This window comes from Lissotriton helveticus, chromosome 4_1 (genome assembly GCF_964261635.1).
Source record: "Lissotriton helveticus chromosome 4_1, aLisHel1.1, whole genome shotgun sequence".
NCBI classification, from domain to species: Eukaryota; Metazoa; Chordata; class Amphibia; order Caudata; family Salamandridae; genus Lissotriton; species Lissotriton helveticus.
Genome location: NC_136063.1, coordinates 1834464111 through 1834490680, shown reverse-complemented (window position 1 = coordinate 1834490680; position 26570 = coordinate 1834464111). Strand labels below are relative to the sequence as shown.

Genomic DNA, 26570 nt, shown 5'->3' with positions numbered 1-26570 from the left:
GTTAGAATGTTGTGAGAGAGATAATGCCGCCAAGCCGGGAGCACCTGTTTGTACGAGACTGAATTAAAGTACTTACTTTAAAACCTCATTTGGAGTAGTGAGTTATTACTACATTTTGGCGACGAGGACTGGGAGCTGAGCCGGGGTCAGTGAGGTGCTTTCCCTCCCCGGGATGAACTTGATGCTTGTGCGGACATAGCGGATCGTGTGAACTGTGGATATTCCGGCACCAGACTGAATCAACCGAAGAGCGTCCTGGCGGGACGTTAGGCTTTCGCTTCTAAACGTCGGAAGTGGTTTTAGCCTTGGAGTCGGTGAGCTGGTACTGAGGGGAGGAGAGGAACCTTGCCTCCTCGTTTGAAGTCACAGGCGTTGGTGGAGCCGGTGGTTACTGTCCCGTTGATGTGACCTGTGGTGGGGAAAGGGACGTACGAAGAAGCAGCGGCATGCTGAGCGGAAGCTGCTGGGCACAACGCGTTATTTTATGAAAGGTCCTGAAGAGGTGCACGGATCCGTAATTAAGCAGCGGCATGTTGATCTGGGTCTGCGGGGCACAATGAGAAATTTGGTGAGTGGTCCTGAAGAGGTGCACGCATCGGTAATTATGCAGCAGCAGGTTGATCTGAGGCTGCCGGGCACAACGCGTGATTTGGAGAGTGGTTTTGAAGAGGTGCACGGACCTGTAATTAAGCAGCGGCATGTTGATCTGAGGCTGCCGGGCACAACGCGTAATTTTTGTGAATGAACCTGAAGAGGTGCACGGATCTGCCATTAAAGTGAGTGAAGACGTTGAGGGGCAGCGCGTGTGGAGGAGAGATTGCTGCTGACGTAAGCGAGGAATCGAGCTCAACCGTCGGAGCTGTACTGAGGAGCGTCGCCATTCTTTGGCGCTCATTAAGTAGAAGACTGGACCTGTTAGCAACAGTGTTCAACAAATCTACAGTTTAGTGACAAGTTTAGCCAGTTTCAAGCAGCCTTAGTGCGGATAAGTAGCAGGAGCGGTTGTCAGGAGCTGTCAAAACCATCCAAGTGGTAAATCTAACCGTGGGACAATCTATCTTGGAAGTATTTGAAGTATTACCTCGTCGACTCTGTATAAGTGAAACCCCAGTGAGTCATTTAGATATCCCTCTGAACTGAAATATTATAGATGAGGGATAAAAGTTTCACCCAAGAAGATGTGCAGTGAAATGGCAATGTGGTCAGAAGTGCGCACTTAAATTGAATGTGAGGAGGACCTCAGAGAGGTAAAGGATATTTTCCCAATTTGTAGAATTATTCATTCCCTCAGCACGTACTGTAAGCAGGCGACCTACTTTACTGTCACCCGAGGGTCCCTGCTCCATTCACGCTAGGTGTCAGTTAAGTTCGGAGTATAGGGATCAGGAGGTCCTGACTAATTAGGCGGGGGAGGTACCCAAAGTGATAGGATCTTCACCCATTGCATTTGCTCATTTTAAGGTCAGGTTTTGTTCTATAATTTCTGAGGTGGGGAAAGTGTGAACATTGTTGTTTAAGGGAGACAGTTTTCATTTAACTGCGCCATTCGAAACGCTTCACAAGGAGAAATTCCCACAAGTCTAAAGTCTGATGGTTAAAGCCTACTCAGTAAAAACAGCACTGTAAATACCATACAGCACAGTGGAAGCGGTAGGGGGTTTAGAGGGGATATTCTTTCAATGAGTACGCTATAGCTTTATTCACTCTACTGTACTCCGGTGTCACTAACCATACAATCCCACACCAGCAATCCAGTCTGGGTTTAATTTTCCTTGCCATTTTTCTGATGGGATACCCTAGTAGTACATTCTAGAACCATCGTACGAACCCTCATACCTATCAAACGCAAGTGTTTAATACCCTTGAGGGGTACAACTGGGCATCTTGTTTAATTTTTAATGGTCGGTGTCCGAAGATTCCAGTTTGGTACCCTTGTGCTGTCATTCTGTTGGTGGTTGCATCTTCCTGTGTGAACTCTTGAGTATTGCAACACACTAAACATGGAGTGGGGCCGTAGGTATAATCTCCCTCCACCTGGGCCGTTCAGGGAGGAGGTTAATAATAACATTGCAAATTGGAGGGAGTGGAAAGTGTAATTTGAAAACTATCTGTCCGTCGGTGAGGAAGAGGGAGCATCTCTTTCACCTGAAGTAAAGGCGGAAATATTACTTCATAGCTTAGGTACGGGAGGAAGGAAAATGTACCAAAATATGGAGAAGGCATTCATGAAAGGAACTGATAGGAATATTTATGAGAACATCTTGAATGTGTTGGATGAACATTATATTCAAGCCACATGTGGAAAGGTACAAAGGGATGAAGTGTTCAAGGAAAAAATGGATGGCAAAGAGGAAGTTAATGCCAGTATGGTAATCCAGAGTGGTACCATTTCTATAGGCGGAATTGAGACAAAAATAATCACAGACTCTGGTTCAAGATGTAGTGTGGTAAGCAAGAGTGATTGGAACAGAAAATGTAAAAGAAAAAATGGTAATGAATTGAAAGAGGCCAACATAACCCTAAAAACGTATGCAGGGAAGGATATACAGGCTATTGGTTACATAGTCATGGATTTAGTTTATAAGGAAAACAATACAAGGAGTACTATATACATAACGGATGGGGGTCTCACCATGCTAGGGTGGAGAGATCAAAAGAAGTTGAGGATGAATGAGCAGGCATGGATTCAAAGCATACAAGTAACTAGGTGTGAAACTGATGATGTTCGCATGCAGCCATCTAAGGGTTTGACAGTATGTGAAAGAGCTGCAAGCAATAAAGAATGGGATAAAGAAGCTACTATGGACGAACATAACAAGAAACAAAACTCTTATCAAAGTCAGGTGGAGGAAAGAGAAATACGTAAGAAACTAGAGAGAAAGGACAGAAGGAAACAAAAAATTGTGAAAGATGGAGTATTTGAAAAGGAGGTGGAGTGTTTAAATGCCACGGCCAAAGAGCGAAGATGGGAGATGTATAAGAGTAATCAGTCAAAAATCAAAAGAGGACTAGCTAAGTTACAGAAGAAAGGGACTCAATGGAGTACGTGTGTCGGCAAACCAGTAGGTTTTTTCAAAAAGCCCTCACCCACCAACCTAGTTGGTGGCATGCTTCATCATCGGGCCCACCACAGTGACACCTAATGTGTCCCGGGTGTGCTTCAATGCCAGATTACTGCGGAGCTGGTATACTTGCTGAGTGTGCAGTGTAGTGAGTGTGAAGGTGAAAATTAAAAAACCATACAGAAGGTCCCAGTACCCGAGGGTAAAACAATATTTTAATTTACTGGGCCCCTGTTGGTATATTAAAAGGCAGACGGACGTGTTGGAGTATGGATTATGACCTCCAGCGTCCTGTGTGGTCTACATGTTTCAGCCTGGCCTTTTTAATTTGAAACAGGCTTTCCTCAGGACCAAGTGAGTATGTGTAAAGTGTAAATTAAATAAATAAACTAAATTATAGTGATTGTGTTATTTTTTACTATGTGTAGCACTCCCTAAGATGCTGTATGGGTGAGAGGGGGATTCCCTCTCGCTTTGACAGTCTTTTTTCTGTACAAAGCCTCCTTGGGTCACCTGGCAGAGAAAAAGACCGAAATTGCCGGTCTGGTTCCTCCTTGGACCTGTCGTCCTTCTGCGGTGCCCGAATATTTTAATGTACGTGCTATTCACATATTATTTCCAGGAGTCGCAGTTGATCATTTCAATACCTCCAGAGAGCAGGGATACATATAAATCAATATAGAACCCTACTGAACAGAATTATGCCTACATAGAAAGAAAGATAGAAAGTAGCTTAACGAGTGGAATAAATCGGCTGAATTAATCAGTTTAATGTTTAAATGAATCTGAGCTAGATTTGTCGCATTCTGTTAAGAGTAAACCTGGGGAAAACCATCGGTTTTTGTGACAATTTATACACAAACTCCTGCACAGTCTTGTGTTCTTTCTGTCTCGTTTCATCAATTTTGACAAATCTATAATATGCCTGCCTTCCAGTCAATAATAGATCACAGCCAGAGCTCACAAAATGGCAGGGTTACTGTCTTTGGGGCCTCTTAACAAACTGCATTTTGCAATACAGCAGTACTACTAAAGCACTTTAAAAATGCTATTCAAAACCCTAGATGTGTTAAACTCCACATTCAATTCTCATGTATTTTCTACGGGGAGCTCCTCATACATGTAAGTTAACTATTTAGTGCTAAAAGTGGGAGGGACTGGAGAGTGTCTAGAAAAAGGAGCATACTTACTACTAAATGGGAGAGTTTAGGGAGGAGTGAGGTGGGGTTTAGGCAGGTTTGTGGAGGGGTTCAGAGAGGCACGCCCACCCACCCACAAAAGAGTAAGCACTTTGCTATTCACAAACTGTATTCCTGAAGTTACTACAGCCAAAAAGGGACACAAAACATAAGTAAATTACCCCATCACAGAGTTGGACTGAGTTCAGCACCACACATGGCTAACCACTGGCACTACCACCTTTTCACAGAACATTTGTAGGGACTTAAAATAAAACCCCATAGGAAATAATGTTTAATGAAAACATTTAAAATAGTTACAAATATGATAAATATAATGTAATGTGATAAATATTAATAAACATATGTATTATTTAATTATACAATGTTTTAAGAATCTTTTTTATGTGCATATCAATGTAACATTATATTGTAGTGCAATATAAAGGGATTGCTTTTAATTAATTATCTTCTTCACTTTTAGTAATTATTTATGTTACCATTTTTTTTTACTTTAGGTGTCAATTTATTTTTTAATTTAAACCAGCCATATCATTTATTTTATTTAATATATTCAAATTAAATAAAGATCTAATTCAATACTAGCTTAATAATGTTTTAGCATTTTTCCTTTTGTTCTACATTTAAAATAAATATATATATGTGGAGTAGTGTGGCTCACTGGTTAGAGGCGGCAGACCCGTAAGCAGAGAACGGCCCGGCACCAGGGTTCAATTCCCGACGCGGCAGGGTTGTGGACCAGGGTCAAAACAGACTCGATAATTCTCGCCTCGGTGCCTACTCTAACCAGGGAACACTCTGGGCATTAAGCTTGCCTCATCTCTACAATGGCCCCCCCACAGACGCTGCGGATGCCTGGTTTCACCCTGGAGATACCCATAAAGGGACCATCTCACAGGGAAAACCAGGACAGGTTCCTCAGCGGTCTTCAGCGCCTAAATACTCCTTGGAGTCGTAGTGCGCTTTACAAGTACACCCACATATACATTTACATATATGCACATCCACATTAATATTTAACATAAAATTTGTGATTTTGTTTAAAACCAAATAATCTTGTTACTACTTTTCCCTCTACTTTGCCATACTAAGACTCTTCAGTCATGGCGGAGTACTCCATATCATAAATTACAAGGACACGTTTTTAAAAAAGGTTATTAAACTTGAAAAAGCTGTTAAAAATATTTATATATTATATATTGCTCTAAATTAATAGTAAATATTTATTTTAAAAGAAAGAGTAAACTGCATGTGTACATTATTCACATGAGTATTAACCTTTGTGCGGAGCCTCATTTGTATCTACAAGTCATTCTCCATTTTCTGCACTATGGCAATGTATTATAATGGTCCATGTGAAGTATTCATTATTAATTTGAATTTTGATGGACTTGTATCATTGTGATGGTGTGATGAGGCATTCTGCAACAATCATATACACCAGTTCAAGTAACAATCTCTGCAGGTATTCAGAGCTGTTCAGAAATGTTTCTGAAGCTTAAAGTAAAAAATAAATTTCCTCTTGATGCAAAGCAAATGTTATGCTTCAATAACTATTAAAAGTGATGTAAATAATGTAAAGTAACTTCTATTTAATAAAAGGTATTTACAACATTTTTTAAATGCAAAACAGTTATTAAAATCGTTTATAACTGAATAACAATGTGCACTATTTTTCTATATTAAATTATATTTATTTGTGTTTTTAATCATTTAAAATGATTTAATTTAATTGAACATTATTTCCTAAACTTTTTTTTAAAGTCCTACCTCCATTATTTCCTAGGGGTGGATGTTGCAGTACCTGTGATTCGCCATGTGTGCTGGACTTTCTTTACCTCTGAGCTGGAGTGGATTATTACCATTCTGGGTCCATTTTTGGCTCTAGTAACTTTAGAGGGGCAGTTTGTGAACAGCAATGGACTTACTTTTTGTACATGGGGTTGTCCCTTTACACAATCCCTGCCTGACACGCTCTTAACACTCTCTTATTCCTCCCTAAACCCCTCATCTTTAGAAGCAAATATTCCCCATTGTCAAGCCACCCCCTATCCTTCCAACATTTTCTATTAAAATGTATACCTATGTGTGCTGAGACGCCACAGTCGGAGTGGAGATCTCCACATACAAAACATAAGAGAGTCTGAAGTGTGGACTCTGGACATAGGTTTGTGATTAGCAATTTGAAGAATGTGTGTAGTATTATTGTAGTTCTACAAAATGTAGTACAAAATGCAGTTTGTGAACAGGCCCTGTTAGCTTCCCTCAAATATGATCTACATGTCCTTTCTGGAGAAATTACGCAGGCTAATATTCCAATTAACAAACATTCTTTACATTTGTAAAACAACTTTCTGTTGAAGTGATGCACTAATGGGCTTATTTATTTAAACATGCTCTGTTACTTCGCTGGCCCACATTTGTAAACAAATCAGGAGACAGCTTTGAGAGAATTATAGGAATATATCTAGGAAACAATGTATCGCCTAATGACCGAGGGGCAGATTATATATTGGTGAACGGCCTGTTGTTCCGTCAGGGAGACTGAATAAATTACTCCTTCCCCCTAGTGGAGGAATTGCCCGCCAAATTTATAAATGGCCACCAGGCTGGTGGTCCTTTATAAAGCACTGACAGGAACCTCCATCACTGTGGTTCCTGTCATTGCATGTTGCTGTTTGGTTCAGGGATGCGTCAGAAGGATGCAACCTTGCATCAAGCATTTTTTTCTATTTTGAAAAAGAAAATACCAAAACTGGATTTTCTTTTCCAAAATTAAAAAAATGCCCCCCTCTGCCATGGGAGCTATATCCCAAGGCGGGGAGAGAATTATTAACATTTTACGGTTCCTCAATTCCAGGGTTTGTGTGGCGGGGCAAGACAGTCAAAAAAATGGCTACATACCTGCCGATCCAGATCCAAAAATCGAGTAGTGTGGCTGCCGTAATTAGAGACAGTGCAGCTGTCTCTAATTACGGCAGCCACACTACTCGGTTTATGGTTTTAATCCTGGCACCAGGAAGCATCAATAAACTATGGTAGCCTTACCTTGTAGCTAGTTTTAATCACTCTCATTCACCACTGCATAGCCAGCACTGCACTACTACCTCACTCACACAATCGCTCACATTGGGTTTTAGTAGTACCCTCTTCTTCAGTAAAACATCCCTGAGCTCCTCCCTCTCAGCGAGGGGGTTGTAGCCCGCGTCGCGACTAGGCTCGACATAGCCAAACCTATGGTCTACCTGCAATTAAATTAGGTGGTGGAGCATTGTGTTGGCGACGTGTACGCTCAGTCATCTTTGCGACGGAGTATACACACCACAAACATATAAATCAGCCCCTGAGTACCCTTATGTCAGTGGCAATTACCGGAGGAGGCCCTTCTAATAAAGTAATTGACATAACATTAAGGAGGGTTATTTTATAAGTCGGGCCCCAGATTCCTGTTGCACATGCATGTTCCCACCTATACTTCAGACAGTTTGAAATAATAAACAATACATAATAACTTACAACGATCTTCACTGTAAAAAACTCGTACAAGCATGTTTTTTCTACAGCTCCCTGAACTCATACCCCATCCCTAAACCCCTCCTCCCCCACCCACCCTCCCGCTTCCATATGCTGTTGTCCTCCTAACATTTTAAGAGAACACCTAATAGTAAAAAGCCAATTTGCCTCTCTTCATCTCCATTGATCTCCTTTCTAACTGTAGCAAATACGGATTAAATCGCAGCCGCCTCTGAGCGCAGATTGGTTAGGCATAGCAAAGAGTATCTGAATCACTCTGGCAGCCGGTTTGCCTCTGTACTAATGGCTGCTGTCAACGGGAGAAAGGTTAAGGCAAGATGTATTCATTGTTGTGCGGAGAGAAAGAGGCGGGAGAGAGGGAATCATGTGGAAGAGAAATACAGAAAAGGTGGAGAGAACGGTGGAAGTGACGGAAGATAAATCACAGCACAAGAAGTCGAGCAACATTTTTAATCAAGCCGGCACATCTGTTAGGCACCTGTGGTAGCTCGTGCAAGCCCATTGTCATACTTCATTTTCTGTGGATACATTCAATGACAATGTGGCGGGGGGCTGGTCTAGGGCTACTCTTTTCTCCGATTCAGATGCAGCCCTTATTTGTAAATAACAGTGCAATGTCTGAAAGAGAGATGTGAGAACGAATTGTCCAAATCCAGATTGAAAAGATATAAAGCTAATACAACATAGGTAGCAGAGATGTATATAATGGGTTAATGTCCCTCAAAAAGGGGGGGACTGATAATATTATTGAAAGCAAAGAAAAGTGCATATGTCTGGTCAGGAGAAAAGCCTGCAAGTGCGTACCAGTAGTATACTAGAGTAACAAGACCTGAAAGAGTACCTTGCATCAGAATCACAAACACGCGCATTTCTCCTGCTAAATTCCAGGGAAGCGCGCAAAAAGTCTAAAAAGTGTGAATTACTCAGAATGGTTTACAGAGTCATGTTTGGTGGAATTTGACTCTAATAAAATGCGCTTAGGTTTTTATTGTAAAGTAAATGGCGATCTACCAGGAAACAGTATACATGAAATATAATTTATTGATAAGGAGCTCTGTAAGTACGACCCGTACAAAAGCCCCAGGGATGCCAGATCAACTAGCGAACCAATGGCACGGCTGTGCCAAGTTACATCACAACATGTATCTAAACATTCTACAGTTTTCATCCTTTGTAAATTCGGGGGCGGACGGGTTAGCGTTCTGGGTGGAGAAGGAACTACAGACTGAACATTTACAAAGAATATTTGTTGCTATTCGTGATGTCAATAATTTCGAAGCACCCTTATATTTAATTTCTCTATTTAATGTCTGAGTAGGAGAAGATGTTTTTGCCACAGAGATAATTATTTTCCCGAGGTTAAATCATGCGTGCATCATCAGTGACTCATGCAGTATGTTTTACCTTGTGGAATTTTCACATGCAAACTTGCACATCGTCATACTCATGGAAATACAGCTGTTGAAAATATATAGTTCTGCCAAAGTCTTTGTAGAGCAAAAAAAGGTAGCAAATCTGCCTCAAATAGAGGAGAGATGTTAGATCTATCAGCCTTAGGGTGGTCTTCCCCCAAAGTTTTTGCTTTCACCCTCCTATTTTGTTTAATTCGTTTTTGTTGGCCTTGGCACTCTGTTCACTTTACCACTGCGAACCAGCGCTAAAGTGCTTGTGTTCGCTCCCTAAAACATTGAAAAATTGGCTTAGCCCTGATTGAATTATTTAATTAGCTTAAAAATCACTAGTAAAATGGTATACTATATGCACAGGGTCCGTAAATGAAATGCTACTAGTGGTCCTGCTGCACTTATTGTGCCACCCACTAAAGTAGCCCCACAAAACTTGTCCAAGGTCTGCGAGTGCAGATTGAAAGCTTTTTTAAATTGCCAAATAGAATTGGCAAAATAACCTCCTTGCCAAGCCTTAAACTCCCCTTGTATTATATATAAGTCATCCCTAAGGTAGGCCCTAAAGTATTCCATAGGGCAGGATGCATTGTAATGAAAAAGTTGGACATGTCTTTTTTTACATTTCCTGGTAGTGAAAAACGTTTGAGTTTGTTTTTCACTTCTGTGCGTCTCGCCTCTCCCATCGGATAACATTGGGTTGGCTTATTACATTTAACCCCTTGCGTGTGCGCGTCGGCCAACGGCCATCGCAAGCACTACCTCGGTAGTGCTGCGCATGTCCATTGGCCGACGCGGCCCCGCCCACCTAATAGAACTCCTGCAACGCTGCGGAATTTGCGCTGCGCTAAAAAAGTTAATAAGTGCTAATGTTTGATTGGGAACAGGAAACATTTCATGTTTGGTGTCTGAGAAATTGTAATTTAAACCTCTCTTTAATACTAAAGTCAGATTATAAGTTACAATCTTGAAAATGGCACTTTTAGAAAGTTGCAAAAAGTACAATGGATGGACAGAATGCTGACCAATGTAAAACATTCACCCCAGTACAGAGATCTGGGCCTAAATCTATCATTTTCTTTGCTCCCAATGCCCTTCCGGTTTAAACTCAACCATATGTAAGTCAGTCTTGACCCTGTTCCCAATGGGAACAGTCTAGCCCGAATTCCCAGGCCTGGTCCTCCCTGGACCAGAAACAAGCATCCTGGGACCAATTTCGGGGCATAACCCCTCACTAGCAAGGCTAGCTTGATTCCAGTGGCATACCTATCCCACTCGGGGCAACAAATGCAAAAAGAACAATTGATGGACAGAATGCTGATCAATGTCAAACATTCACCCCAGTCCTGAGATCTGGCCCTAAAAATCCATTGTTTTTTTGTTCCCCATGCCATTCCAGTTGAAACCCAGCCATATGCAAACAATGATGAATTCAACCTAGATCTGTGACTGGGAATGAGTTTCTGAAAAACATCTTCTTGTGTTTTGATTTTTCCTCCCTAAGTTGGCAGGGTAGGCCTAGTCATGGGCCCCTTGCTCACTTTGCCACTAGATTCAAGTTAGCCTGGCTGATGAGGGATGTTACACCGAAACTGGTCCCAGGATGCTGGTTTCCAGTCAAGGGGTGACCTAGCTTGGCAGTTCGGGCTGGACTGTTCCTGTGAGGAGCAGGGTCAAGACTGATGTGCATATGGCTGGGTCTGAACTGGGGTGGTGAAGTGAGCTAAAGAATGATGATGGATTCAACCCAGATCTGTGATGGGGGTGAGTGTCTGAAAAGTTTCGGCGCTCTGTCCATCATCTCCTTGTGTTTACTTTTAGAAAGTTATCATATTCTTGCTCTAACTATTTGGTGCCTGCTTCCTGTTCCTGGGTCACATGACTGGGGTAGTTGACAGTTTATTCCTCACAGGCAGCCACACAATAGAGGGATTAGTTGTGCCTGGATGGGTTATCACTGGCAAGATGGGGGGTAGAGATGGGCACAGTCCAAATTCAAACTGAATAGATTGCACCCTCCCTTCACACAAATGACTTGCCACCACTACATTGTTCTTGCAGCCAAGTTGGTGCTAGGGCAGCGGAGGCAAAAAACTTCAAGCACTTCCAAGGGAATTCTCTAGAAACTTTCCCTACTTCAAAGAAGTCACCAGTTACAAAAATAGGACCCTCTGGCCCACTCTTCAGTTCGCTTTCTGGTCCTGTAGAGTGACTCTAAGAGGCCTACTGCTGTGATCTTCAGAGGACTGCTCTGCTGCACCTAGAATGACTGCTTTGCTGCAGAATCTTGCCTTGAACCCGTAGAGGCTCAGGGGCCTGCCCTGTGATGCTTGAACCCTGTTCCACTGCTTGAGCCTAGGACTACCAGAGAGACTCTAGGGCTTGTTGGCTGGCCTCCTGATCAGAGCCTCAGGAACAGAAAAGGCTCCAACCATCTTGAACTGCACCTGGACCCATCCTGAGTGAGTCCTAACCCCCCAATTGGTGCCTCTCCAGTCCTAGACCCTATGTGGTGGTGTTAAAGGAGCCCAAATAGCCACAATCAAAAACTTTGGATTTTTGCCTAAAAGTTGTTCTGAGAACTGAGAGGAGACTGAGACCAACCTGCTCGTCTATCCAACCAAAGAGCATTGCAGGTCGGTTGGACTTCATTACCAGTGGCTGATATTTATTCAAGCATTTCATCCATAAATTTGTGTATACTTTAGTGTGTTGCCCAAAGTGGGAAGGGTATGCTGAGATGTGTTCTTGTGCACTCTGTGTCCCTGGAACCAAGCTATACCCAACTGATGAGCCCCTAAAAAGGGTGAAATTGTTCTATCCAAAGATTGTGGGTATGCTATTTGATCTGCACATCTGTATTCAGTGATATTGTCATTATGTTACCAATTTCCTTCAAAGCATGTATTATAGGGGTGCTCTCATGGTGTCGCAATACCTGCCCACAACAGTATAAATCCACTAGGGCTTTAAACCAGCCTAGAAACTATGTCCAACAAGTACACCGAAGCACATCACTTAGTAATGACTCTTGTTTTCAGTCATTGCTCCATATCCCAGCCAATCACAGGAGTTTTCTTTAGAAGAATTCCACAACAGTTCTTGAATCAGGTCACTTGGATTGTTTATTCTATTACTTTAAGACAGAAAGCAACAGCCACCGTCCTCCTGGACTATCTCAAGGCTTCACTCCACGTCCACAATTACAAATCCGTTTTGTATATTTCTTGAGTAAGACTCTTCTTAAAATTCCCATGTTTAAACCAAAGTAAATATACTATGTATCTATCCAATATTTCAAGTTAAAAATGAGCCCAAATAACAACCAATTCAAAAGTATCCACACGTTATGCAGTTGCACGATAGCCTTAGAGGGCTCTCTTCTCCGCCAAGAATATGGGACCATGATAAGTCCACCCTTCAGATATAAAGCAGTCCGTAATGGTTGCACTCAATGACGAGTTGGGATATGGAGCAATGACTGAAAACAAGAGTCGCTACTAAGTGGTGTGCTTCGTGGTACTTGTTGAAGGGTGAAATTCAGGATAGTGTTCCCTTCGGTGCAGGTTCAAGACTGTTTGCATACAGCTGGGTCCAAACTGAGGTGGCATGGTGTGTAAAATAATGATGAATTGGAATGCGACCCTGAGTAATTAGCTGGGACTGAGATTAATTCAAGCAGTTTATGCATCACATTCTGTATACTTTATCATCATCAAAGTGCATCAGGCTAGCAAATATGATGATAGGTTAAGCTTGTCATGTGCCATGTAAAATAAAGTGCATATTAACCGCACTCTTAACTGCTCCTTTACTTTATTTCACCCCAACTACAGCCAGCCCCGTTTACCACATGGACCTTCCAAATTTTAGATGGAAAGTCTGTTTTCCCACTATACCACCACACCCACAAACACAAAATCTCGGTTTGTTGCAGTATATCTATACCGTGCTTCATCTGAGCAAGCACAAATGTAGCCCACATATTGCAGATCTTAACCATGTGCTTGTTCTCCTTCTCCACCACACTCAGAGAAGAGTTAAGAGCACCTCTAAAATCACTGTAATGCACATCTTGATCTGCGTGATATCAATATCTGATACTACACAGAGGCACAAAGATAGCAGGGCCCATTTAGGGAAATATTAGTGATAAGGTATCCAATGGTACAACATTAAAAAAGGCTTACAGGGTGGATGACAAAAGTCAAGCCAACATAGCAGTGCCTCTGGAAGTCTAATGGGACAGGCGAAGGCTTGGTTAAATGTTAATCACATCAAGGTGCATAGAGATCATTCAGTTGTTGCACTTCCTGCTAGTATCCTCATAAGTATTGTGAAGTAAGAGATCATTGTCAGCAGATCAGCAGCATATTTCTAAAATTTGGTGTGTTAAGTGGATATGGAGCACAGCAGCACCTCCCTATTCAGCTACAAATGTAGCGACTGTAGCGCTCTACCAGAAACCACTACTAGCCCTGCAAACAAGGGATAGAAAAGGACCAGGTGGACAATATAAGCCTGCTGACCTGTTCACAGGCATGTGAAAAGTTACAAGGAACTCCCCTACTAATGACAGATAATGGTAGGCTAATGCATACCCCTCTTGACCCATCCCACAAGCACACTGTTCTGCATGCCCTAAATGCCACAAACTTGTCTAAAACAACAGGAGTGTAACCCATAAACTGAGTTGAGATTAGGGTAGGTAGGTGAAACAAACAACAATATCTCAACTGGTGTAGTTAAGCAGGACGGTTAGGTATGTAAGTCAAAAACTTTACACGAGAGGACAAACCAGGAGAGTCTTGGTAGATTTTTAGAATGTGCATACAGCATCAGATATTTGAGAGCAAAAAAATAGTTACATAAATAAACATACAGTTATGACAGCATTGTACGCTAAAATGCGTGAACAACCCAAATTGACCTTGGTGCTTGAATGTGAAAGTGACACAGAAAGTGGCGATGCAAGTGACAATTAGTGATCAGCAAAAGAGAACGGCGCGAAATGTGAGCAATCATAAACAGTGAATGGGGTGGTTCCAGACTTAAATGTACGGTTGACAAAAGAATCGAGAACGATTTCGTTGGAACCACGGAGGCTGCGCCTTTAGTCGCGCTGAAGGGTCAACGGCCTTTCAATCCAGTGACTCTGGATCATCATCAGGACAGGGTTGTCAAATAATCGAGTGCTTTGGAAAGCGTGGGTGCCCGCTTCAAGGAAGCTACGAGGGGCGCAATGTCGTGGCGTCCTAGGAGAAACGGGGTCGATTCAGGCCATGTCCGGGCAGAGCATCGGCGGCGGGAAGGCACTGTGAAGTCCTAGCTTGTTTACAGTATTTGGAGGCACTCAGTGGGGCACCGCCACGGTCGGGTGCAGTGTACCGGGGCTTGAATTACGGGATGACCGCCACGTTCGTGTGCGGTTCATCAGCTGACGAACCGCTTATGAACGTGACGTCGTGGCATTGTGCCCCTCGAAGCTTCCGTGGTTCCAACAAAATCGTTCTCAATTTCTGTAGAAGTGAATTTTATTTCAGCTTGTGTGTGCAAGTGTGATTTGTAAGCTATTGGTACCTTTTCACCTTCATTAAAGGTTAGGTATGTGAATCCGCATCTCCCTGGGATGATTCGGATTACAAGATTGCGTACGTTGTCGCGTGTTTGTAACTGTGTTTTTGCTAACATGTCTGTTTGCACTGAACGCAAAATGTCTGTGTGATTTTAAGTCCAATCAGTTGGTTTGAAATCAGGTTTGATCAATTCGTAGAGAGGTTTAACCCTTTCTGCGTAATTTAGAATGTAAGTTCTTTCAAAATTCAGGAAACCTAGAATTGACTAAGTTTTTCAGCGTTTTTGGAGGTTGGAGCAATGCACACTTTTCTAAAAAGTTTGCTGCCAGGCTTTTGCCTTCACTTGAAAGTTTGTATCCCAAGAATAGGACGTTGAGGTGGGCAATTTGGGATTTCTTAAAATTTAATTTGTACCCCTCAGAAGCAAACCCAAGTATTATGGTGTTCACTCTTTTCAAGTGTACGTCAAAATCATCGTCTGTAAGATAGATGTCATCGACATAAGATAATGCCTCATCATCATACGTTTGTAGTAACTCTGTTACCCTGGCTGAAAATAACCCTGGACTATTCTTGAATCCCTGGGGGAGACGGCAAATGTGTCCCCATTATTGAGAAATCGGTCAAATACCTGCTTTCTGGTGCCATGTTTTGACAGGAGAAACCGTTTGAGATATCTAATGTAGTTTTATATTTTTTGCGAACGATGTTATTCATCAGCGCTGCACTGTGTGCATTTTGTACTGCAAAAGTTTTGCAACAAGAGTTTGGATGTCTGTAGTCCAAAACTAGACGATAGGCACTGTCTGGTTTGGAGACAGGAAACAAAGGATTATTCATTGACGAGGTGCATGTTTCAATCACCCCTTGGTATTCAAGTTGATCTAAGATCTCCCTGACCTGTTTTTTAGCTTCCTGCTTTACTGGATACTGCCTCCGAACAGTAGGTTGATTTTTTAACTGGATTATGTGGTGAGGAGAATCCTCATCCCATCCCACATGATTTTTATATAATGCTGGAGCCTGGGCTACAGCCCATTTTCTGGCATAGGTGTATTTTTTTATAAATAGGTATATGATTAGAGAAGGCTGGCATAATGATCTCTTCGCCATGTGGGCACTCCCTGACAAGTTCAGGTAGCCAGTCTTTTTCAGCTAGAAGAATGTCAAAACCCTTAGATAGCTTTTCCCAAAACAGTGCTTTTATTTTCCTGGGTATGGCCCCCTCCATCCGGAGTGTTACTTGATATAACTTATGCGGTACACTAACCCTGGTGTCGGCAGTTTCAACTTGAATGCATTCATTCAAGTCCACTGTTTCCAGAAGATCCTTCAGGATCTTGCGAGCTATGGTAACTTCTGCTGCGCTGTCCAGCATTGTCTGGGCCCACTCCCCATTCTTGAGTTGTGTCCTCAAGATCTTCGGCATGTCTGATTTTTAGACTTGCTAACTTCTTCTTGGTGAATTGGATTTTCTTATTTTTTGGAATGTGCTGATCATCTTTGGACTTCACGCGCTCTTCCTTTTGTTCTGACCGTCCTCTTTTTTCTGATTTCTGCGAGGAAGTCTGAAAGGTACGAGAGGAAAGTGTATCAGTATCTTGATATCTATCAGGTTTTCTCAAATTATCCCTATTTCTGAGGTTGTACCTCTTTTCAGAGGGCTCCTGTGGAGGAGACCTTCCTCTGGACTGAGAACGCTTCTCATTAGGAAGTGTCTGTTTAGTGTTCTCCCACTTCTTTTTAGGAGTGGTGAGATTCTTTTTTAATAAAAACTTTTTCAGGATTTTCAGTTAGTTGGAGCTTTACTGGTTTCCCACCCAGACTATCTCTACCTAGTTCTTTATATGATTTTTCAATAATTCTGGCAAGCTCATATGGTTGCTCAGTTACATCTATTTCTTTTAGTTTTTGGAGGATCACCACAGATGCTGCTTCTCCTTTAATGTTAGCTAACAAGATAGCTGAGGCCTGTTTGAAATCTTTCAGTAATTTCATACACAGATTCGAGGCCGGTTCTGGACCGTATTCATTTTGAATCTGTCTCAGATGGTCTGGTATTAACGCCATAGACGGGACACCATTTGTTTTTGTGTAGATTGAAGCAAAAACTGTACCCCAATCGTCACAATCCTCCATGTGTGGTGCAATCCCCATTGGTAAACAGATTGTTAGAATCCTGTGTTTTTCATGAGGTGTACTATCTGGAAATACTGCCTCTATTTGAGTAATTTTCTGAGCTAACCAGATTTGAATTTGTTCCCGTTTTGCGGGCAATTTACCAATGACTGACTGTATAGTCTGTGGTGTAATTTTGTTTGTGTTTCCCTGGTGAGGGATGTGCTGCAGAATTCTTACAGCAGGTTGGACTGTTAAAGTCCGCATGACATATTGAACCAACTGTCTATGTATTTTAATTAACATGTTGCTCTTGGTCTACCTAGTGGACCGAGCCTGGTAATGTATTTTGATGTTGTAGGGCGCCTTTAAACCAGAGCTGATGCTCTTGGTATGTTAATGGAATTTCAATGTCCTCGAAAGGAAAGTATTCCACTGGAGGTTCCTCTATTTTATAGTAGTGGAACTCATGTGTTACTGGATTTGCTGTAGGAAACAGAATCCATGAATAGAATACCTCTGTCTGCCGACATTCATGTACCTCTATAACAAAGATTACTTTACCACCTCTCGATGATACTCCATTATTTATAAGTTTGTAAGTAATAATTTTTCTTACATTTGCCGGGATCGGTATAGCATCCGGGTCATTTTCATTAAAACCTGTAATGTCTAGGTTTTGTTCAATTGCTGCTGCTGCTGCAGCAGCTCTTTCTTCGTCACTATCCGTCATTTTTATGAAGGTCTGCAGTGCAAGTTTCAAGAAAACAAAAGATAAGGTGCACAATATTTTGGAACACTGTATCCTTCAACGTTGAACAAACCAAGAACTAATACACAGGATTTTCGTCCTGCTCAGTTATTGGCGGATATTATATCCTCTTACCCACTCCAGACGTCTATTGGAGTTTTTACGTGAAAAGGAGTCTGTGTGAAAAGCACGACTGAGTTACTCTAGTATCTAGTGTTAAATTAGTGCTTTACCAAACGTTGGGTGCCATGTAGTGTAGTTCCTATATTCCCAATAGGCTCTGCGCATTGGAATAATATATCCTATAGATGTGACGTAGGACTTAAGTCGACTAGGTCTCTATCGAACATATTAGACTTAATAGTGAGTGCCAGCTAGCTCAGAGGTCACTAGAAACTTTCTCGAATTCACAAGAAGGGATTAGTTTCTGACAACCGCATAAACATGACAACTTTGTTTCTCAAGAATAAGAAGTAAATCTCTAGAGTCGCAGAAACAATAGATAGTTATTTCACTCAGTCACTCGTGCATGCTTTGTTTCACCAGAGTTGTAGAGAAATAGAAAGACGGGCGTTTTCAATAAAAAGTGTTTATTGAACAGTCTTCTTTCTCATACAGAAGAAATGAACCGCTACAATCGTAATACTGGTTGCAAAGTACATTGCGTACAGTATGAAGAGTATTATAAAATAGTACCATAAAAGCATGATACGGTTTCTAAGCCATAAAATACATAGAATACACACATTAATAAATAAAGACTAAAAGTACTCAACTGGTGCTTCTAAAATACGCCTACCCTTATGTACCTAACCTAAGTCTAGTACGACAGAAGAAGTAAGTGAGGTGCAGCTTAATTTTAGTATTCTTTGCCAAGAATCTATCCAAGATTTCTCTTAGGGTCTAATCAGCTCCGTACCTTGGTTTAGAATGAAGGAGGTCTGGTATCTTTCTGTCTCAGAACTCGATTTCCCAACAACCCGCAAGGGTAGCTTGGAAACACTGGAGCTGGATTTCTCGGCAGGAGAAAAGACAGTGTCTCTCTCAGTGCGTCTGCTGGAGGGTCGGCTTCCTTCGGCACTTGCTGCAGCGAGTAGCGCCGGGCAAGTAGATAGTCGAACTGCTCCAAACCACTGTGTGTTTGCTTGGGCAAGTGTGGGCATATTTATACCTTGAAGGTGTCGAGTTTGACGTAGGGTTGAACATAAGAACATCATCAAAGGGTCCCAGTTGTTTGAAAACTCCATGAGTTCTTGGATAAATCAATATTCAAGCAGGGGGAAGTCCCTAACTGCTGAAGGCGGTTTTTCCTAGAAATAGTTGTAAATTTTCGGAACTAGTGAAAGTAGCCATGCCGTATTAGGACTGCATGAGCTATGTCTTAGTATGGTTATGATTTCTATGTCTATATAAGGATATGGTACTTTATACTTAAAGGGCATGAATCGGGAAAATTACACTAGGGTCCTAAAATGCTATACAACAGTAAAAATCCAGTCCTGGGTGAGGTAGCAAATATATGCGACCTTTGAAGCATCCTTGCAGCCCTGAAATACAGCTTGTCCCACTCTGAGGTTTTTGCACCAAAATAAATGACTTCAGCAGGAGCTTGAAAATAATGTAACTGACTGGAGAGGACCCTCGCTGGCAATAGCCTTGAACCATGCCCTTCTGGAAGATTTATTTTAACTTTCATTTCAGACACAAGGTCCGAAGTAAATGCTTTGACTGGGAGTGCCCATATCGTTTATCCGAACTCTGGTCCATCGCAGTTAGTCCCAGTCAACCACAAATAGTTGTTTTAAATAGTACTTTGCCATTTTAGATGCTATCCCCGTAAAACATTTAAAAAATCATATTTCCTGTTCCTCTTATCCAATTCTGATAATCTTGGTGTTTTTTCCTCATTACATTTTATTAGTTTAGGATTTTGTTTTGGGTTCATCTTTTTTTACTTTAAAATTGTTGGTATTGCTTGAACTTAAAACACATTTTTCTTGGGATCGCTTACTGCTTATGGGCAACTTGGGCAACTTGAACTTTGTTCTCATTTATTTATTTATTTATTATTTATTTATTACGTTTATAGAGCGCGACAGCTACCCGTAAGGGTTTCCCGGCGCTAATTGACCAAGAACAACCTAATACCAAACAAGGGAACTACTGATTAAAAAGCCAGGTCTTCACTGTCCTTCGAAAGCAAGCATGGCTGTTCTCCATACGAATATCTAGAGGGAGGGAGTTCCAAAGTTTGGGTCCTATAATAAAAAAGGCACTACCACCCATTCTGGACAGCCTAAACTTGGGAACACAAATTAAGTGTTGAGAAGAAGAGCGGAGAGAACGAGAAGGAATATAACTCTTAACAAGAGACTGAAGGGAGCTACACCCGCCTTAATCTTGTGCATATAACTAAGGGCTTTGAACTTAACACGGCTATCGATGCGGAGCCAATGGAGTTCCCTTAGACGCTCCGTGATATGGTCCGTTTTTCGACAGCCACAGAGGAGCCGAGCAGCGGCATTCTGAACTAATTGGAGGCGGCGAGTGACCGCCTTGGTGGACCCCAGATAGAGTACATTGCCATAGTCCAATCTGGAGGTCACCAAGGCGTCTACCACAGATCTCCGGGTGTCCGAGGGAAGTAGCCAGAAGATTTTCCTAAGCCACCGCAAGATGGTAAAGCAGGTGGCTGCTACCTTGTTGGCTTGGTCCTTCATGGATAACCCCTTGTCGATGGTCACTCCAAGGTTACGCACACGTTCGGACGGAACCGGCAGGGCACCCATGGCAGAAGGCCAATGCCTCGGGCTCCAAAGATCTGGTTTGTTACCCAATACCAGGACCTCAGTTTTCCCGCCATTTAATTTAAGCAGGTTACAGTTCATCCAACAAGCTATGTCTCTGAGTCCTGTTTGCAAATAGGATGGTAGGGTAGGGTCAGCATGGGAAAGGGAAAAAACAATTTGAGAATCGTCGGCGTAAGTAAATAAATTCAGCCCAGATCTTTGAGCAATATGAGCCAAGGGGGTAACATAAAGATTAAACAAAAGAGGACTCAAAATAGAACCCTGGGGTACACCATGTGGGGAAAGATACATTTTAGAGGTGGATGAATGGGAAAAAATTTGAAAAGTCAGGTCCTTCAAAAAGGACGAGAGCCAATCCAAGGCTATACCCCCAATGCCAATGTTCGCAAGAGCTCTGATGAGGATGTTATGGGATACGGTATCAAATGCCGCACTGAGATCGAGCAAAATCAGTGCAGCCGTTTCCCCTCGATCCAGAAGCAAGCGTAGATTTTCAGTCACTCCCAAGAGAGTAGTCTCAGTGGAAAATCCCGGGCGGAAGCCGGACTGAGAAGGGGGCAATAAGTTGTTAAGCGCAACATACTAAGACAAGTGTACGTGAATGTGTCTCTCCAGGACTTTAGAAAAAATAGGCAATAAAGAGATGGGACGATAATTAGAGGAAACATTGGGATCAGCAGTGGATTGTTTCAAAAGTGGGGTGACCATAGCGTGCTTCCAGCAGCTTGGGACAGTAGCAGAAATTAAAGAATGATTAAGCAACGTGCAGATGGTAGAAAGCTGGGGAAGGTCCAAGGAGCGTAATATAGAGGCAGGCATCGGATCCAATGGCGAGCCAGACTTAACCTTGCTCAGGATCTCCAAGAAGGTTGAAGGAAGGAAATCGGGCCAAAACAGTAGTGGAACCGATGACTGTATTGGGGGGGGGGGCAACAGCCCCACCAGCGTCATGGAGCAGATTAATTGAAATATTACTGATGTTACTAGCTCCTTGAGCGGCAATGTCCTGATGTATGGTCTCTATCTTGGAGATGAAATACTGTGCGAGCTCGTCGCATTTACAATTAGATAGGGAGGGAAGAGTGGCCGTAGTCCTAGAACCAGCAAGTTCCTTGACCACGCTGAACAAAGTTTTAGATTTATTAACCACTTCAGAAATCATTTTATTCACATAGCTTGCCCTAGTCTGGGCACAGGCTTTGTGATAATGCTTTAGCTCAGTTTTGTAGGCGAGGCAAGTGGAAGCGGAATAATCCCTTCTCCAAGCCCGTTTCAATTTTTTGCATCGGGATTTATCAATTTGAAGGGACTCATTATACCAGGGGGCGGGAGATCTATAAGTGGAGCTTTTCTTCAGAACTGAGGGAAGACAAGTATCAATGGCTTTAAGGAGCCAGGCGTTCACGGCACAAGCTACTGTTTCAATATCTACTAGATCTGGCTGACTAAACGGCGAGTGGTCAGCCAGAGCTTTATTGAGAGCACCTTTATATGACAAAACTTGGAATTCCTCGTTATTGGCAGCTACCTATACTTCTATATTTCGTATAATACATGGTACTTTGGCAAACTGTTGGGAATAACTATAGCTGCAGTGTGATCTGAAATACGTACTGACACACCATGGGTTTTATTTAATTATTTAAATAGCCACGCACACGTACTCCCCAACAAACCTCTAAAATGGATACCAATAATTTCAATGGTAGCTTCTGTAATTTACTACGCTTATTATTGGCAGATATGAGATAATAATTGTTATGTAAAAAAAATTATTATTATTATACTTTTGATTATTTTAGAAAACAAATTTATCTTGCATCTGGTTGTAATACATGGTTCTTCCTTATAATTAGGTCTGATACGAGGAATTCTCACATCTCTTCCTGACTAGATTCCAAGGTTTTTGTTTTACTTATTGTCCTTTTTTAGAAGATGGAAAGTCATTAAAAAGGTTTTCCAAGATGACATTCGTCATTCTGGATTGCTTCATGCGTTCAGGTTCTCAGGATTTGTGGTATTACTAATTTGGTCTGGAATCTTTTTGGCCTCAGAGTTTCTGGTTCCTGTGCACTGTTCTGTGTGTCTATTTGGGGTCTTCAGTATGGTAGGTTCTTATGATCTCTTCCTTCGTCTAAAGTTCTGTTTTACCCTCACACTCCTCATGTCACTTTGGTTATAGCTCTTGGAACTTTCTTACGTCATGTTTGCATCCATGTATGCAATTGGCAGTGACAGTGCTGCGTATGCACCAGCGCTATCAATATTACAGAAGTGGCTGGGCAAGTGTCTGTGGCCCCCTTTGTAGTTCTACAGTACCTCCTCAAATGCAAAAACAGGATGCATATATTGCGCTGCCAGGGTACATTGTATGTAATACAGCCAATTGTGTTTCTTGCACAAAGCACACTTTTGCTTCGTTATGTCACCAGTGTAATAACAGTGGTACTCTTGATGAATCTGGTTGTCTTATCAAGGCTCCCCACAATTACTTTCCACCACAATGATGGACATACTTAGAGGCGCCCTTTTAAAATGTTAATTGTGTTTTTCAGCTTACTGTTTTCTGTGCTTCAAACATTAATGCACCTTCACACACACAATGAAGTGGGGCATTCTGCATTGAAAAATTATAATATACTCAATTAAGTGTTGGATTAGGTCAGCACCTGCGAGAAAAAGGATCAGGGGGTTGGTAAATGGCAGCAAAGTTGCTAGTATCTCTAATAAAGCCCTGAATATGCTAAAAGTTCTCTCAAAAGCACACCTTGGCCTTTTCATACACATAGTGTAGCACCATTTAGAAGAACAATGTCTTACATGCCATACAAAACCTTTGTCATTTAATTCCTAGTCAGCTCTGATAATTATTCAATTATATTCTGTTCTATTCTATTCTACAGTAGGAATGCATCTGTCCAGCCCAAATGTGCACCCTGAAGGGTGTCATAGTAATGTACAACGGGAATATTGAGTTTGAAATATTTTTTTTAAAAAATATTGTAGCTAGAGTACCCACTACAACAATCCCATGAAGATAAGCATAAGTGTAGATTTATAAAAACGAACACTATATAGACGTACCTTAACAATGTAAATCTTCTAAATCTTCAAGAAATGTAGATGTGGAGTTGAGTAGTAAATCTATGCTTATCCATATATGCAATCTCCACAATATTTTGGTAGCTAATACTCTGGCTAAATTTTCATATATAAGGAAAACAAGGGGCTGCCCAATATTCCTGGGAACTTCGTTGCTAAAGTCAAAAGAAATGCCAATGGTTCCCGAAGATAAAGAGACCCTGACAGACATTAGATTAGGACACTGACAATGGGTAAGCCCCTAACAGCAGAATGGGTTAATGACATTCCCTGCCTTTTCTGAAACATAATTCCTTTCCTCTGTCTGCATTATTTTTTTAATGATGTTGCCACCCCTTGTCATGATGATGACTCTCTAATGAAGCAAACAACAGGGTTGAAACGCTGACGTCCTCACTATATTGACTAAATATTGATTGCACAGAATTTCAGTTCCTAGAGTCATATTATTTTCAGACTTTCTTCCTGAACTATTTCTGTGGATAGTCAATATCGTGCCTTTTCTTTAATTGTCTAATGCATATTTCACTAGCACTGCGATGTCACTTGGAGCACCTACTTAACCAAATTTGTAGCACTGTTTGTGTGTATATTCATCTGATTTACATAAATATAAACTTGTTTTGAGACAAAGTTTCCCTGGGCATTTTCTTTCCCTTTTGAGGTGCGTTCATACAAGTTCAGGTCCATCACCATTGTGTCTCTTTATTTTAGGGAAACATTTTTAGTTCTTTTGAGATTATATTTTCCTAGCATAATATTTTTGCGATCGATATTCTGCCATACAACCCTGCTTTTTGAGTCAGATATTAAAGTAAACAAAGTCTGATGAAGGCAATTAAAAGTTATAGCTTACAGCCCCATGTAAGAGTGCATAGTCACGTATTAAGTGTACCTAGATTTATTCATAACGTTACATTTTTGATATAGTTATTTTCATTTGATTTTCATCTTGCCCGTATGAGAAATATGATATACTCTCGCTGAACCAGCCTTAACTAATTGCAGCTTGCAGACCCCATGGTGCTGCTGTAGGCACAGCTGAGATCTCACTGGCTCTGGCGTCTGTTTGTGAGAGATTAGCCTTTCCGGTTTTTTTTTATCTTCCATTGGAAATCTGAGCCGACTGACAGTACCGCACTATCTACATACAGCACAGTTGCACATGTCACAATTTTACGTTACAAAAGAATTATTCTGCTACGAAAAGGTGTTTGACCAAGTTCACTAGAGATTGTCCTTGTAAACTGTTGCTGCAGACTAAACTAGTTCCCAAAGAATTCGTAAATCTCTAAATGTATAGAGTTAATAATATTATTTTCATGAAAAGTTGTTTTCATTGCCCTTTTCTTAGTTTAATAGTCATGCAAAAATTTAAAATTTTGAAGATAAATAGGGCCTATTTCAATCAGAGTGAGGGACTCCTCTTACTATACCTTCTACCACATTTCAGTGACATGAAATCTAAACGAAACAGCAATAGGCATGTTAAACAGGCTCTTAATTATTACACAATGTGAATTCCTGCGTTGGTGGACACTCCATATTTTACAGCTCGGATCTGGAACCACGCTCCCTACTTCACAGCAGGGCCGGCTTTAGGGTGTTGCTACTGGGGCTCATAGCTGGGAACGGCAAGCAGTCCTGGCAGATTGCTGCTCGACCGCCCCTAAGAGAGGGGGCGGGGGGAGGGGTGCTAGTAAAAAGCACTGCTCCTGCTTTTGTTGCCGGGGGCCGATATTGCAGCACTGCTGCAAAACCGTCCCGCAGCGACAAAGAAAACGGGTCCCCAAGGCCAGAACAATAGCCCCAATCCTCCGGCCCACCAGGAAAAGCCTGATGCCCGCTACGGCCACCTCGGTCCTGCTGGTGTGGCCGCAATAGGCGCTGACCTGGGGAGAGGGTGCTGACTCCTGGGGGGTCACTGTGTTTAGCAATAACTTTTGATTCAAAAACACCTGCTGCAGAGTTTCTTGTACATCCAGTTTTCAGGCACCCAAAAAAATATGAAGACGACTCTTGTGGTTAATGTTCCTGCAAGAGAAAAAGGTGGAGTTTAGTCCAGTTGCAATTTTAACTCTCCATAGAGTAGCACAGAGGGTTAAAATGCCTGCTGCAAAGAACACATCACGAGCAGATCACAGAACCTTATTTTATGTGAATAGTTGAGGGGATTACCGCTTTTGTCACAGAGATCCTTCTGTTACCACAGTTCATAAGACACAACCGTGACTGTTAAGAACGGTCATCAAAGAGCTGCCTGCAAACTGCATAAAATAGGTTAGGGCGTTAGGTTTTTTCTCTCCAGTCTTTTATCATCTATTCATAATGTTGATAAATGGGCTAGTTTGGTTAGATTAAACCGTACTTTAAAAAAGATTAAATATATGTGAGAGAGGGGCCACAAGATGTACTTTTCCCCAGTGGAAGTGATGGAATCTGAGAAGGACATCATGGGGGGAGGGCGTCAAACATTATTGTCGCACTGGTCGCCACCAGCGCTAAAGCAGGCCCTGCTTCACACCACAGGGTCCCAGGGAGCAGGGACCCCTTTCAGTTGATGGGAATGTAATACCCTTATTAAGGTCTTGATTGGTGCATCTGATTATATCTACTCCATCACTCACACCCATATCATTCAGGGGGACACGTGGAAGTAAATATAAGGGTAATATAGGCGTTGCAAATATTTTTGGATCCCCGCATAGTTAAAACTGTGTGCATGTTTTATTGCATTTTCCTGATCAATGTCTTAGATATGCCTTGGAGGGACCACAGCTACTTTTGTAGTTGCTACTTACATATGTGGGAAATCTGTCAGTAGCAGAACACTTACGAACGTAAGTGCCAACTTTGTAGACAAAACTGACTGAGTGAATTAGTTGCGAGACTAGCCCATATTCTGTGGACATAAGCATTGTAGCTTTTTAAAATTATATTATTATGATTCGGACGTACTAATATCACAAAGCTTCTAGTTATTGTTTTATTTGAATAGGGTCTTTCTCCATTCAA

At 41.8% G+C, this 26570-nt stretch overlaps 1 protein-coding gene across 1 annotated transcript in view; it reads left to right on the top strand.

The window, feature by feature from the left end:
* LOC144828230 (connector enhancer of kinase suppressor of ras 2-like) overlaps positions 1-26570 on the top strand; it is a 2060726-nt gene that overhangs the window by 1262828 nt on the left and 771328 nt on the right. The window contains exon 13 of the mRNA XM_078686315.1: positions 19345-19358. Coding sequence (XP_078542441.1) covers positions 19345-19358 — 14 coding nt within the window. The remainder of the gene's footprint in view (positions 1-19344; positions 19359-26570) is intronic.